Below are 16,244 nucleotides of genomic sequence, written 5' to 3'. Positions count from 1 at the left end.
TGTTTTAAATAAAAATGTTTTCTCCTCCAGATTTGTTATGACTTGTAAAATTGACTTTAGAAAAATGCAAAATAAAAATAAAAATAAAAAAGCACTAAATTCTTATCACCACTAGGGGTCAATATAGTGCAGTGAAGGGATAAGTTTTTAAGGAATTCTTTCCAAAACCTAGTTCTTTAACTTTTTCTTAGTAGTAGATAAAAGGACTGAGTAAACTTAGTACTGCAGAAGAAATCTTAGGACTGCATCAATGTATTTTAAACTTAGCACAGGGTGAGCATGTGTCTGAGTTAAAAATACACCCATGAAAATAGCCTGATAATATGTTTAAAAATAACATCTTATAAATAGACAACAAACAATGAGTTGGCCTTTTTTTCTCTCTTTCTTCTTTTCTTTCTTTCTCCCTCACTTCCTTCCTTTCTTTTCTTCTTTCTTTCTTTTCTTTTCTTTTTTTGTAGTGCTGGGATCCAGTCCAGAACTCTGAATGTGCTAGGCAGTGTACACTGATTTAATCTAATGATTTTTTTTGTAATCTAATGATTTTAAGACCATTTCCTACCACCTATTAAGCAGCATATTTGATCTCAAGTCAAAAGATGAAATGGACATGTTAACATGGAGGCGCACCCTTTATCCCTAAGACCAGGAAATGTCCCGACGAAGCCCCTTGTTCTGTCTGTGTGGTCGGTGTGGTTTCAGTGAGAGACAACAGAGAGTGGTTGTCTAATTCCACACCTGCAGCCTCAGTGCCAGCCTCGCACAGCCAGGTGTGGGAATGGCTGGCTGGCTGGGAGCCTAGCTGGGTACCTCAAGTCTGCGGGACGACAGCCTGACGGTGTCTTCACTGTTAAGGACAGGGCCACAGGGATTTCAAGAAAGGATTTTTCTTTCACATTGTCATAGTAAGTCAAAACAAAATCAGTAATAGTTTTGTACGCATTGCTGATGGTTTTTATTTAGGATGTGTGGTGTAGATGTGGCACATGCCTGTATGTGTATGGCATATGTGCACATGTGTGTGAGCACAGGTGTACACGCATGTGGAGGCCAGAGACATCTGGTGTCCTGATCTGCCGCACTTTATTTTGTTGGACAGGCTTTTTCACTGCATCTGGAGTTTACTGTTAGGGGGCTGGGCTGCTGCCTGAAAGCCCCAGCGATCCTCACACATCAGTTCCTCGCCGTCCTGGGGTCCAGTGCATGACATTTAACATTGGTCGTGGGGACACAGACTCAAGTTCTCACAGTTTTGCAACACTCTTACCCATGGAACCATCCATCTCATTAGCTCTATTTTAATTGTATTTTAATTTGGTACTGGGGACTGAGCCTTGAGGGGGATAGGAAGTGCTCAGCTACTGAGCTGTATCTCTCTCTCTCTCTCTCTCTCTCTCTCTCTCTCTCTCTCTCTCTCTCTGTCTGTCTGTCTGTCTCTCTCCCTCTCTGTCTCTCTCTCTGTCTCTCTCTGTCTCTGTCTCTCTCTCTGTCTCTCTGTCTCTGTCTCTGTCTCTGTCTCTCTCTCTCTCTCTCTCTCTCTCTCTCTCTCGTTTGTTGTTTTCTTTTAACTTTTTATTTTGAGATGAGTTTCCCAGGCTGGCCTTGAACTCAGTATATAAGTGACCAGGTTTTGCAGTCCTGCCTCAGCCTCCTGAGGCCCTGGAATGGAAGGACTGAACCACCTCCAGACATCCATGTGTTCTTTGATGTTGTCTTGTCTTTAGAGATGCTGAGTTCTGATGTTGGACCATGTGTGGGATGGTTGAGTAAATCCTGGTCATACTGCAGCCCCAGCTGTCTCTGAGGTATCTTGGCTGACAGAGGTATCTTGGGCACAAAATCTGAAGCCAGTAAGTAAACTTCCTCTGTTTCTCTGGCTCCTGGTGGAAGTGCTGATTAGAAATCTAACAGAACGGCCTGGGGGGGGGCACTCAATGCTTCTGTGCTAGCTCCTCCTTGAAGAATTACCCTCCTGGGACTTCACCAACCACAAAAGCCATCCTACAGTTTCTGGGTGTCCCAGGGGACTGTTGAACAACTCCACCTGCATCACCCCACCCCAGACTGTCACCAGGGAAATTAGAGTCCCCTCTTTGGGTTCTTGCTGATAAAAGAATTTATAAAACAGATTCAAAAGGAAGCCCAAGGAGAGTTTTACTAGAGTTTGAGGGGGGAAAACTGGATGTTCAAGCTATAAACCCCAAAAGTTCCTGGGAGGAAGGAGATAAGGAAGAGAAAGAGGAAGAGATAAGGAAGAGAAGGCCATGCCTTCTGAGTAAGAAGGCAGAGAAAGCAGGCAGGCTCAGCTTGGTCAACTAACATGGTGGGAGGTGGGCTGCAGGCAGGGAACTTTAGAGAACCAGCAAAGCAGTCCGGTGTCAGGGAAGGCATGCCCAGGCCTAGGCCAGTATCCGGAGGAAAAGGCAAAGTCCCACTAAAAGTGGGCAGGCCATAGCGCCACATGCTGGAAGCTCTGCAAGCTTCCGTGTGAAGAATATCTTAGTAAAGGGATAGCCCTCCTCCCATCTCCTTAACATGCTTTAAGTGAGTTGGTTTTCCTGGGTGCTGGGGTGGGGGTGGGGGGCAGTCCCCTGGCGAGGTGATTGGCAGGCCCAGCTGGATTTGCTTTTAAGGGGAGGAAGCAAAGGTGTGTAATGTTCTGGGTAGTTTAGAATGTCAGGTAGAATATAGATTCTATTCTTTTGACCAGGAGGAAGTAGCTTTCTCTGAATGAGCCTCAACAAAACCAAGATATGGAAATTTAAATCCTAAGAGGTATCAAAGCTGATGTTTACTTTCCTAGCATTACCAGGGCAAAAGGGTTCATTAACCAGACCAGTAGTGCTTGTAAGAAAACCGAAGCACATCTGTTGGAAGATGTGGTTATTGCCTGGTTTGCCTGATTTAGGAAACCCAAAGCAAGTTCCTCCAAGATCAAGGTTGTAAGTGAAAGGAGTGTTGGCCGCGAGTGATGCTTTAACTCTTGGCAGTCATGCTTTGGGACAGGACACTACTGTCTGCAATGCTCAGTGAGGATGCCACTGTCTGCTATGTCAGTGAGGGAGCTCCTGCTGTTGATGTCCCTAGGCAGGAATTTCCAGTAACCTCCACCAAGAATCCCCTGGGAATTATTTGACTTAGATTAAGGAAAAATAGAAGTTGACCTGACATTTACACCCCTAACACATGTGATAGACCTCTGTTTTTCATAGTTCTTGTCTCCACAAACTCTATTCCCCAGAGAAACAAAGATTGTCTGCTGTGTGCTAACTATTGAGTGACTAAGAAATTATAGAGAAATGATGTGTGAGTGCCAAACTCTTCACACTGAACACAACAGTAATGGAAAGTCGAGTAGGACAATGGAGCTGTGTGTGAGTGTGTGTGTGTGTGTGTGTGTGTGTGTGTGTGTGTGTCTCGGGGTGGGGGAGGTGGCCACACATTTGACCTGTGGGACTCTAAATTAAGGTTCCCGTGAATTCTGTCCCTGGATATGTTCCTATCTCCTTGATCTGCCCGTCCCCATTTTGCCCCAGTTGTGAATCTCCTATGAGACCCTGTTGGAATTTAGAAGCTGCTGTTTAAAACTTTGGGGATATATGCCTTCTGGAGTGGAATGACAAAGGGACAGATGGCTGGAAACTAGAGGAGACTTGTGCACAGCGAGGAGTGGTGTGTAGAGCATCCTGCTGCTTCTCCTTATATAGAAGTGCAAGGGCCTGGCAGTCTCTGAGCTGAGTCTTACTAGAATCACAATAATGAATGTTTGTATCTAAGTATGGTGTGATTAGCACCTAGCTTCCTTCTCTAAAAACATGGAAATGTATTGTCTCCCGGTGTTCGATTATTTTCTGGAATGCTATAGACTTTTGGCTGCACCTGATGCAGGGAATCACTTGTTAGCATACAGGACATGGGTGTTATTTGCCACCGTAGGTTGCTATTTTGAAGTCAGGGAACTGCCTAGAAAAATGTGCTTGCCTCCTCTGAAGACTGCCCTTTGAGAGTTCCCCGATAAACCTTCAAAGGGCTGGAAGAAGTCAGAGAGAAAAAGAAATCCCCTTTTAATAGCTCCAGGCCATGTGGAAGGGACTCTTCCTTCAACCAGGTAAAGCAGACCCCGTCACCTGAGTCTGGGCTCTGCTGGGAGGAGTTTCTATTATTATGTTAATGGTCTCAGCGCAGCCCTTTTAGAGGTTTTTGGCAGTGGGTAACCCTTTGTCTGCCAAAGGCAGGCTCCTGCTTTGCCTGCCAGCCCAGTTTGCAGGGTAAACAGTGGGTGACCTACAAGCTAGCCAGTCAACTTGCAGATGACCTTATTAGGCATCCCCAGGAGGCTGGTGTCTGAGGACAGACTGGCAGGGCCTGCTGCAGTGGACTCATCTGTAGGGAGCAGGAGAGTTCACACCCTGGAGGCATGGCCTAGTACCGTTCAGTTAATTATAGCCTGCTACAATGACGGGAATATGTGGGCTCTTTGGCAGACACGCTTTATGATATAGTTAGAAAATCAGGAGTCTGTAGTAGGGAATGGCTTCTCATAGGATAAAGTGGCATCTTTCTATTGTGCAACATGTACTGATTCACTCTATACAGTACGGACTTTATTCGAAATATTTGTTTCCCTTTTGGGGTGGGGGTGGGGTAGCTATAAAACCTAGGACCACACGCATGCCAGGCAAATACTCCATGTATATAATTGGGACAGCAGGTGGCAGGACCCTGGTCCCACAGTGGGACCAGAAGGATCCCAGTCCCGTGGCGGGCATGGACAGCGGGCAGCGGGTGGATGGGGAAACAGAGACCTGTAGACTAGACTCATTGAAAGTTTTATTGAGGGGGAGGAGACAGAGACAGAAAGAGGACAGGAGAGAAGAGGGAGACAGGGAGAGTCCTGTCTGCCCCAGGGGAACAATGGGAAAGAGGGAAAAGAGAACATAAGTGGGCAGGGTCTGTCTTTTAATGGGGTTCTTTGTACCTGAGTGCAAACTAGTAGTCATGGAGCCCTGGGCTGACAAGGGTACTGCCTGAGTACGTTCTACCAGGTGACAGGGGCAGCATAATGCCTGAATCCTAACATTGTAGTCTTTCAGATTGCTGGGGGTGAGGAGGTGGCTCAGTGGGTAGTTCCACCCCTGATACTCCCATAACGTGGATGGAGAGAACTGACTCCACAAAGTTGTCCTCTGACCTCTGCACAATTTGTCTTCACACTTGAGCTCAGACACACACACACACACACACACACACACATACACACAGACACACACACACACAGGAGTAATAATAATAAATAAACTTGTTGATGGGAGAGGGAAATTAAAATGCATTTTAAGAGAAAGGGTCTGATGTTAAAGGAGTAATCACTCCTTAGAGTGTATGCACATGTTTTGCTTTTAGTCTTGTTTTTGTTCAGGGTAGTGGGGATGGAATTCAGGGCCCCAGTGAGCCCCATCCTCAAGCCCATGCTTTGCCTTTTCAGAGGGAAGAAAGTCAGAAAGTCAGCCTCTGACTCCGTAGATTCTGCTGCTTCATTCAGCTTTGTAACCGTCTTGACTACTGTTAAGTGACCAATGTAACAATAGCAGTAGTAAACATGCATCTGTCTAGGGCGGGGCAGCTTATAGACTCTGACACGCCTTCTTCTCGCTGCTCCTCTGTCAGGGTTTGGGTCCTCAGCGTCACCCCAGAGCAAAGGCAGCTTCTCTTTGAATGTGGCTCTGGTGGTCTAGGGTTCCAAGCACCTGTGTCTCTTCCTAGAGAGAACTGCTCATGGATAGGGTGGGCATATGTACATGATTGGCCCAGAGGAAGCAAGAGAGATACTTCAAGAGAATCAGTGGGTAGCTGGGGTTTTGAAGGCCTTGGTACTTTGTTTAAAAATATGTTCTTAGCTTGATAGGTGATGTCTTTTCCATAGTCTGGAACGTCACTAAAGGAAGGAACTCACTTGGCCACTTGAGTGTTCCATGTCCTTCAGGCATTGGTTTCTAGGACTCCCAGAGGAGACTCAAGCATAAGATGTTAAAATACTCTGTACAGCATTCCATGGTATCTAAATGTAATTTAAACACACCCTCCTTTAAATCATCTGTAGATATAAGCAGCTGTTACACTGTACTGTTTAGGTAATATCTTAGTTACGGTTTCTATTGCTGTGATGAAACACCATGACCAACAAGCAGGTTGGGGAGGAAAGGGTTAATTTGGCTTATACTTCCACATCATACTTCCTCACTGAAGGAAGTCAGGACAGGATCTCAAATAGGGCAGGATCCTGGAGTCAGGGGCTGATGCAGGGGCCATGGAGGGGTGGTGTTTACTGGCTTGCTTCCCCTGGCTTGCTTAGCCTGCTTTCTTATAAAACCTGGGACCGCCAGCCCAGAGACAGCACCACCTATAATGGGCTGGGCCCTCTCCATTAATCAATAATTAAGAAAATGCCTTACAGCTGGATCTTATGGACACATTTTCTCAATTGAGGTCCCCTCCCTTGAGATAACTCTAGTTGTATCAAGGTGACATAAGATTAGCCAGCACAAGTAGTAATGACAAAAACATCTGTAGGTATTCAGCACAGATGTTATCATAAACTTAACTACATTTTTGCTCCAAGAACATGGAGAACTGACTGAGTACACTGCAGAAGTCAGGAAAGGTCATTGGGATAAGAATAAAGTAGTGCTGGGGATTGGGACCAGACCTCATGTATGCTAAGCATCCTCTCCCCCACTGAGCTGCATCTGGAATGAGATACTAACTGAACTGGAAACGTTGTGCAGATAATGGGACACCAGTTCCAGTTCATACCATAAACTCACAATACTGAATCCTCTGTACATCTTGGGCAACCCTTTGCTGCACAAACCTCAGATAGCAGTGATATGGTGGCTATTGGGTTATGTGTGGTGATGGAAATCAAGACATAGGCCAGATTGTGAATATCTGTGGAGGATTACAATGAGAGAGATAAAGTATGTGACAAAGAGAAGAGGAGAGGGAGGCAGAGAGAGAATATTAACATATGATTAATGAGGGAAGAAAGAAAGAAATGAAAGGAGAGGGAGGGTAGATGATGGGTGAATAAATGGTTGGACAGCCAGACAGATAATATATCTTTTCACATGCCTTTCCATCCCACTGTCTATAGACCCCAGAGCCACATATAAAAAAAATGCTGGGTTACAACATCTCCATTCCTGGGTATTTTCTCCCTGTCTGAAAATACAGCATGATATATTTTAGCTCAGTGTCAACATATGATGAGAATCTGCACTTCACTGTTTTTTCTCCTGCTGAACGTCATAGATAGCGCTAGGGTTTACAGAGACTGCCCATAGCCTCCCTTCCCATGTCCCAGTGGTCTTATAGGATCCATTTACACCTTTGCTCCCAAGTTCTCCTCCCAGCCTGAGTGTCTGGTACACCCAGCTCCTCTTCCCCATCTACCTACAGCTGTCACCTCCCTCCTAGATAAGCTCGCTCACCAGCACTTTCCCCATCTAACTCCTGTCCTCTAGTTGGACATCATGTGGCTTTTATGTGATGTTTACACTGATGTTTCAACTTTGGACCCTGTTATAATCCCATGAGGTTGGGAGGCTTTTATGCTTAACAAGAATGTGACTTGGAGGGCCACTCAGACCTGACATCATTTGCCTTATATATGAGGCATTGAACATGCTTGTTTATATGAAGATATCTAGCCATTTCAACTCAGCAAGGGCTATGTATTCCATTTTCCTGTACCATCTTCCCTTGGGAACCCAATCTGCCTCCCTGGCATAAGTGACACCTGAGCAAAGATATTAGGAGCATTCGTCTCTCACTGGTATTCCTCCACTGCTTAGCAAATGCCCTGGGAGTCTCCTCTGGAAGCTTGGAGTGCATTTTGGGTAGCTATTAATGATACCAGTGGAAAGTATTGGCAGTGTCCGGATGGCAGGATGTTGATCATTGCCACTGTTGTTCTTAAGATGGATGCCCTTCAAGGGTCCCAGGGACAGTCAAAGCTCCTTCCCATCATTCTTATATAGTTCTAAAACACATGTGAGCCATCAGGTATCATGTCATCACCTGGACTGGAAGACTCATAAAAACACTTCTAGCAATTAGTGTTTCCTTGCATCTGTCCATGTAAAAACCACCGAGCAGTGATATGGAGGGGCAGGGTTGAGAGAAGCCTTCCTCTTCCTCATTTGGTGACTGAGATAGTGTTGGCTCTCCTGCTGCATGAGCATACTTTCTCAGTGAAGCTGCTGTATGCCACCCCCACAATATTTCCAGAGGTACTGCATACATATTGTGCACAGTAAATGCTGGGATTTTGTTGGCCAAGTCTTGTTCCAGAACGTTGATGGGGTGATGCTTCACACAGATTACCTGTGTTCTTAGTGCCACTCCCTAGATACTCTGGACACACCTGAGACATCATTTCCTCTTCCTGGAACTCTTTCATCCCTGACTCTGTATTTGACTATTGCAGAGACCTCAGATAAATGAAGCCGTGGAATATTTGGCTGGCTCATCTCAGCTAATGTACTAGCTTTGGTTTCCTTCACGTAGCACGTGTGAGAACCCCATTCCTTTTGAAGGCTAGATAATGTACCATTGTATGTCTGTTTCAGGGTTCATTTTACTTCTTTACTCATCTGTTCGTGCTGTGATAGTGGCAGTCAAACCTACCTAGGGCCTTATGCATTCTGGGCAACTACTTGCATTGGTGAGCCACACCCTCACCCCAGTGCACTTTTTAAACATGAGCCTCCCTTTGGTCTTCTGTTGTTACTCTGGGAATCCTTTGCCCATTTACGTAGGGAACCTCAACTTTTCTGCCCAAAAATCATTAGCAAGAGACCCTAATTCAACTTGAAATCTTTATGATCATTTTTTCATGACAGGTAACACTTTTCATTTGAAGCTTTATTCAAAGACACTAATGACTCTTTAAGAAGATTTCAGTAAACATTTGCCTCAAAGGGGGAATTTTGTCATATAAAAAAGCATGGTTTTCTTTCAACACATCTGATAAAGAGGTAGCTGTGAGTTATAATATATCTTATTGTTGAAAGTTTTTCTGCCCTTTTCATCTCTGCACACACAGCCTGTTTTAAATTACCTTACATCATGATGGAAGGTAAAATTTTATTTGCAGACTTATCCAAAATATTACCATGAAGCAGGATCCACAGAGCGCTTCAGGAAACACACAGTGGGGGAAGAGGAATGTGGACTGCATGAAGAACTCGTGTGTGATAAAAGGGAAATGAGAGAGCCTAAATGGGCTCCCACTGGTGGGACTACAAGTCAAGCCATTCTCCCTCAGATTAAGCACATAAATAAAACCCACCAAAGACATGGGAATACCATTTATGGTTGTTCTGGCATACAACGGACTCCTTTGTGAGGCAATAAAACTGTATCTTCAGCCTTGGAATTTCAGGCTGGCCGCCATCTTGAGATGTGTACTCAAGCTTTGGGCAAAACAGTTTCTGTGGCACATTTGATTTTAGAAATTGCCACTAGCTCACAGTAGTATATATCTGGATAGTTGTTCCATGCCATTTAGCTCAGTTTTCCAAGAAGGCTGGGAGTGCTTTAGTCTTCATTGGGAGGTACAGTGTGGCATCACAGGGCTGTCACAGAAGCAAATGTGCACCAACTCTCCACAATATATATAGTTTCCATGTAGGGGTCAGTGATGTGTTTGCAGTTGAGAGTGAGGCCACATGTATTCTCATCTAATTCTGACCTCACTGTCATCTACCTCTCTTGCTTTCTTCAGACTAGCCAGAGAATGCTGTTTGCTTTTAGAAATACATTCTACAGGACCAGGGATGTATCTTAGTTGGCAGTATGTTTGTCTAGTATACATGAAGACCTGGGTTCAACCCCTAGCATTGCACAAACTAGACATCTTGGTGGTACCTGCCTGTAATCTCAGCACTCTGGAGATGGGGAAGGACGGCTTGGGAGTTCAAGTCAACGTTGGGTTACAGAGTGAGTCTGAAGCCAGCCTGAGATACTTGAGAAGCTGCCTCAGAGGAGAGGAAGGAAGGCAGGGAGGGAGGGACTGAAGAAGATAAAATTGAAGGACAGACATTTTCTAAGTAGCCCATCTGTGCACACATGTGCGCGTGCGCGCGCACACACACACACATACACACACACACACACACACTATATTTGTTATGCAGTTGTTTACTCTGGTTTGGGCATGACCACTGCCATCTTGAATCAGAGCAGCTATGATTCCCCCACAGGAGACTCTTCGGAGACCCTCACAAGGCCCCTCTCTGGGTCATGTGATAGATGAACAGTTAACTGGGAGATTCTTTGGTAGATACCCCATGAATTGTCTAGGGAACTTTGAGGTACTGCAACTACCTGGATGTCACCCATGTCCTGTGGCTCACGCTTCACACATGCTCCCCGTACAGGAGCCCAGTTAACTCACTGATACACCAAGGTGGACTTGGAGGAAATCTCTTTGGTCCGCCAGTGCCCTCACTAACTGTGCTGAATAGACTTTGTATCTGCCCAGGAAGTAGCCATCTCAGCTCTCTCATCTGCAGTGGAGTCATAGCGGGCTCTCCCTGGCAGGTGTTGGGAGGACACGGTGGGTCCAGCCCAGCAAGCACTAAGCACGGAAGCGAGGACATGAAGGGTGCAGGTCTTCATGCTTCCACAGTCTCCTTTACAAGAGGGGCCTCTGCAAGGACAGCTGTCTCTTGTGTCCCAAGGGCCCCGGTAGTCTGAGCTCCAGCAGTGATCTGTGTTGGGCTGTCCCTCGGGGGCTAACCCCTCTGCCCTTCATCATGTGTCATAGCAAGTATCCCTACCCAACGAACCATCTCTCCAGTCCCTCATGAGTGCTTTCTATCGACATGAAATGTAGCTTTCTTTGATCTCACTTGGCTCCCTACAGATAGAACGGTTAGGAGCAGATTAAATTTTATACCCATTGTTTCATAAAGATTTTCTTCCATGATGTTTGCTTTGTGTCTTGTGTCAGGGCCAACAATTCTGGTAATACTTCCAATCCCCTTCTTCTGTCTTTGTTCCCAAGCGTCGTTTCCCACACTCTACAGAGTTCACGTGATATCCATTCCCTGCCCAGAAGATGAGTGTTCAGCAGTTTTCCCCAGTAGTGAGCTGTATCCACAGTACTTATTGCTCCTTTATGGTTTGCTTGTTTGTTTAATTTTTAACAACCATACTTACCGAATTCTTCCTGGGCTAAAAGAGGTAACTGAGCATGTAGAGGAATCACCAAAAGGCCCCTGACTGCTGGTGTCTTACAGTCTCACACTGTCTTAGTTCCTCTTGGCACTAGGGCAAGACAACTGACAGAAACAATGAGAAGGATTTGTATCGGCTCTCGCCTTGAGAGCCTATGTTCATCTTGGCAGGAAAGCACAGTGGGATCCATTGCAGGGGGCTTGGACAGGGACCCACCTCTGCTAGTCATGCTTCCGTCCTCAGACATTCCATAGCCTCCCCAAACAGTTCCACCAGTTAGCAACCATGTGTTCCTATAGCTGAGTGTGTAGGGTATCTTTTAGTTTCAAAAAGTAACACACTCATCTATCCATCCATTCATCCATCTGTCCATCCATCCATCCATCCATCCATCCATCCATCCATCCATCTGTCCATCCATTGCTTCTTCATTTAAGCTGATATGGTTTGATGGTAGGCCCTAAGTTTCAAAGTATCTTTATAGCTTTCAGAAAAGACTATTCCATTATTTCATTCTGCAGATATTTACTGCAGACCTACTATATGCCAGTTAGAAACAAATGAATGTTCAGGACTGAAGATACAAAGGCAGACAAACTCTGGGTCCCTGCCACTGCATAGAGTTGGGGCAAATAATGATCTTGACCCACCTCCCAGTTGATCCCATGGCTCCATATCTAGTTGTCTCCTGGAATCAGGTTACCTCCTTAGCCCTGTTTCCTTACACTGTAATGGAGCCTGTTTCCTGTGGGTTTCTTTAACGTCCCTCTGTAGGGAGGAAACAATCCATGTCTAATTATTGTCAATTGTTCTTCCAAATTCGCTATCCGGATTTGAGCCCACCAGTTACAAGCTGCAGTTGGAACAAGCAGGCAGCAGCCTTATAACTAAAGTTTAACGGCTTCTGTCTCAAATTAAAATGGTTGACTCTCCTGGTAATATCTGCCTTTTCTTTTTCCACAGTTTTGCTCATATGTTGCTTATAAATCTTAACTCTTAAGTATGAATTTTTGGCTCCCAGTTAAGTGACATATTTTATTTAGCTCAGCCAAAACCAAGCTTGGGGCAGCCTGGGAACACTTAGGCACCTTACCGCACCCCAACACATTGAGTCCCTCTGTGTGGTTTTCTCCTTTGGGGCTATTTGGTTCTAGGGAAAGTGGGCGAGTTCTTTTCAGCACTGGCAGGATAGTTAGTCTCAGCCTTGTCTTTTGGGCAAATCATTCTCTGTGATCCTCCAAGGCCTCGCTGTGGCATCATCCAGAATGCCCTCTCTCTGGAACCCTGTCTGCAGCAGCATCTCCAGCTCTGATTTCTGCTTGTAATCTGACGATAGGGTTTGATTTGTTGCAGTCTTTTGCTCTGTGTTCACTGTAAGCTCCAAGACACCCGTGCCTCGTTGCTCACTCTAGCCCTGCATTCTGGAAGTTTGCAACCCAATTTTGCTTAGACCAGCCCAAGGCCATTGCTGGTTAAGAATTAGCTGTCAAATTAGGCTGGTGGTGCCCCAGTGTTCTGTGTGCAACCATGTTCAGAAACCCAGCACTTTCTAGCTGCCTGGGAGCCTTCAGATTTTCCGAGAAACAAGGTAAGATGGGAAATATGGAAAATGCATGTCTGTGTTTATTTTCTAATGTCTTTGCTGTGGACTCCAGTATTCTCTAGCACCCAGCTAGTCATCTAGCTGACTGTCGGGAAGGATGCTTTAACTACCCGAGTCCCGAACTACGCTTGTAATTGCTGAAAATGTCTTTTCTCTTTCTATTACTAAACCACAAAAGCTTTTATATAGCAACATTGCTAATTAAATTTGAAACTTTGGATCAAATTCTGGATATGCTGCACTGTACTAAATACTCTCTGAAACGACATATCTTACGTGCGAGCTTCCTTCTAGCAGGCAGTGGTGGGAGAGTCTCTCTTTTTTAAATCTTTATGTGAGACAGTTTGGAGAAAATACTATCTTTCCAGTGACTTCTTTTCCAGCCCAGAGAAAGAAGTGCTTCCCATCTGATTGCTGAAGTGTTGTTACATATGTGGTGCCGGAACAAAAGTGAGATGCTGTGGCCATTTAAATGCCGATTTGAAACCCAGCCATCATCTACCCAGAATAGTTCATAGCATGAGTGCTCTGGTGGGACTAGACTAGAACAATTAAGGAACTTCCTTTTGCAACACTTGTTAGTTTTTGTTTTTTGTTTTAATCAGAATTGTTTTTCTTCAGATAGTTATGACAGGATACATGTGTGTGCTTGGAATAAAACCTGGATGTTGGTTTTATACTCTCCATTTCACTATGCATCCCTGTTGGTCCTAATTTCCAGTTTCCAGGACTTGAGATGTGCTTCCATAGATGAAGAAGTGTTGGCTTCTGCTATGTCTTGCACCTTTATCCTGCCCCTTGGGCTATGATTCTAAATAGTAAACCATAAAGGTACTTCCTTGGGGGAAGGAGTTTCTGTCCCAGGTCTGTGTGTGTTTGGTCACTGTGTCTGAAGCTGTAAACTGGATTGCTGGCTGTGAAGCTGCCATAAATCCTGTCTCCACCTGGTTTTCATTAACACGTTCACCCTAGATGTGTGATTTTCCTGTATGGAATTGTTACCAGCTGTCTTTACATCATATATCCTATCTTCAGAAATAAATGAGTCTTGTTCAGTGGGATTGCACAGCCGGCAGCACTTGTGGCCAACTTCGATGACTTGAGTTTGATTCCAAGGAGGAACATGATAGAAAGAGAGAACCAACTCCTGAAGCTTGTCCTCCGACCTCCACACACATAACCGCACACCATGCACCATGTGTTGTCTAGATCTTAACAAAAAGCAGAAAAGACACAGCAAAGGCACCCATTCCTCTTCAGCATCCTTCTCTAATGCAATCTCTAATCTACCAGGCACATTACCTGGTTATCTCTGGTTATCTTGACCCAAATCACTTAATTATTCCTCTTTTCCCTCTCCTCAGTATATAATTGTTACTTGACATTTAACTGCTTCAAGTTTTTTTTTTTACTGTAATAAGTTGAGATGGCTTTAAAGAATGTCAGAATATTTGTTTAACCTGTGAGCTGTGCAGAGGCTTCTTCAGAAGGGAAGAAAAGCAAGCCAGGGCTTTGTGCGTGAGATTTCTGTGTCAAGTTTGAGTCTCAGAAGATGTCAGTTTTGTTATTTGGTTAATAATGTCATTTTTACTTAAATTACAAGTTCAAGGGGAATTTGAAGGATATCTCGCCGTGTGAATGTTCTTAAGTGCCTGAGTAACTATTTTCACTTTGTGTTATTTCTTTTCCCTTAGATTTCAACAAGAAAAATCTAAGCTTCATTGGATTCCCACATCAAAGAAAAGCTGAAAGGTAATGTGGCCTGCATTCAAGAACTCTTATGCTTTGGAGATACATGGTGGCTTTTAAGATAATCCCTTAAATCCCTCCTTGTTTCCTTCTGAAGAGCTAGGAATAGCAAGAACCCAGGGCCTCACACATGCTAGGCAAATGCTTCCCTGTGAACTCCATGCCCAGCACCCCCTGGGCTCTCACATTTCTAACCCACGACTTTGTCAGTATGTTTTTGCCCAGGATGCTGTTTAGTTATATCTAGAGCTGGTGGCATGATACAGTGGTACAGCTACCTAGCCTGTGCAAAGTACCAGGTTCAATTCCAAAATGTACGTGCGAGTATATGCATGCATCTGTCTGCCTGTCTTTCTGTGTAAAGCAAACTGACTGAACAGTATTCCCAGGCAATACTGACTCTTCTATACACAACTCTGTTCCCAGGAACCAGTTGGGGAATAGAATGTGTACTCGTGTCACTTGTAATTAATTGCCATTTTAGGAGGTGTTAGCTTTCTTTTTCTCTCGCCTACCTCTAAGTTTTTGGATCTGGTTATCAAGGAGCTTTTGATTTTTTTAAGATAAAGCTTAGCCTTGTCCCTCCTGTCATTTTTTCCCTCCCACCCACCCTCCTTTCTTACTGCCCTCTCTGCATGCACCCACCTGTCCTTGTGAGTTCTTGTTGTCAGTTTCCTTGTCCTCAGGGCACTGTGGGTGCCCATCTGATTTACCTGCTGTGCTCAGACCCTGTAGCACAGAGCTGATGTAAGATGATGCAACAGTGAATGCGCACCACACAAGGTGGCTGCATGGGGTCCCTCCCTGTAGGCCACTGCCCACACACAGTCAGACAATACTAAGCACAGGTGCAGAGTCATCCCTGACGCACTCAGGCTTGGCTCAAAACCTGTACATCATTGCGCCAGGAGGAGCCAACCCCCGTGCCAGCCCCATTTCCCCTCACATGCTCTTGTCCCTAATCTACTGTGGCTCTGACACTTTGTTGCAAAGGACTTTCACAATCATAGTAATGAGTTGTTTGAATCTGCATTCGAAACTGCAGAGTGGATCATATAAACACACTACACAGGGAAGTCTCTGCTGTATTCCCTGCTCATCTAAGTATAAAGTGAATTAGATGACTCAGGATAACAGTTAACAAAAGCCCAAATGTATTATTTGAGTCATCCATGGTTCATGTCAATGGCATGGTTGAATGGCACCTTGGGCTCATTTCCTAACCTTTCCCTAGCAGATTATATTAACTGTAATAAAGCTAATAAATAAGAAAAAGAAAGATAAGGACAAGGAGAGAGGAGGGAGGCATTTTTTTATTCAAGGATAGGAAAATTATACATTGGAAGTCAAACACTTTGGTGACCTTGATTCAACGGGACCCTGGAGTTAATAAGTCATTGCTATTATTTCCTGTGAGCTGACTACCAAATGTAAAATGTGCCAATGGCTAAAGGATCTGTATGCACACAAGAGATACAGTCTGCTAGACACCGGGGGGGGGGGGGGCAAATTATGAGGCTACGGGGTTTCACCTTCCCTGTCTTCTAATTTACCATTTGGTAATTGGCAAGAAGCCATCCCTGGTAGAAATATTCAATATTCAAACTGCAGCAATAATTGCAAAGCAGGCGGGCCATTGACCAGGCACTTA

General features: G+C 44.8%; 1 protein-coding gene across 9 annotated transcripts in view; it reads left to right on the top strand.

Annotated features, from left to right (window-relative positions):
* Window positions 1-16,244, top strand: part of Svil (supervillin) — a 193,409-nt gene that overhangs the window by 103,025 nt on the left and 74,140 nt on the right. For 6 of the 9 annotated variants that reach the window (XM_040755352.1, XM_040755351.1, XM_040755350.1 and 3 more), the window contains exons 1-2: window positions 12,754-12,829; window positions 14,539-14,596. In XM_040755352.1, the coding sequence (XP_040611286.1) occupies window positions 12,769-12,829; window positions 14,539-14,596 (119 nt within the window). In that variant the 5' untranslated portion in view covers window positions 12,754-12,768. Of the gene's footprint in view, window positions 1-12,753; window positions 12,830-14,538; window positions 14,597-16,244 lie in introns of those variants that run through there. The other 3 variants (XM_021236005.2, XM_021236006.2, XM_040755346.1) reach the window with 1 other exon arrangement.

Source organism: Mesocricetus auratus, unplaced genomic scaffold (assembly GCF_017639785.1).
Source record: "Mesocricetus auratus isolate SY011 unplaced genomic scaffold, BCM_Maur_2.0 Super-Scaffold_100013, whole genome shotgun sequence".
Lineage (NCBI taxonomy): Eukaryota > Metazoa > Chordata > Mammalia > Rodentia > Cricetidae > Mesocricetus > Mesocricetus auratus.
The sequence above is the reverse complement of the archived record's forward strand: the minus strand, read 5'-3'. Positions and strand labels throughout refer to the sequence as shown.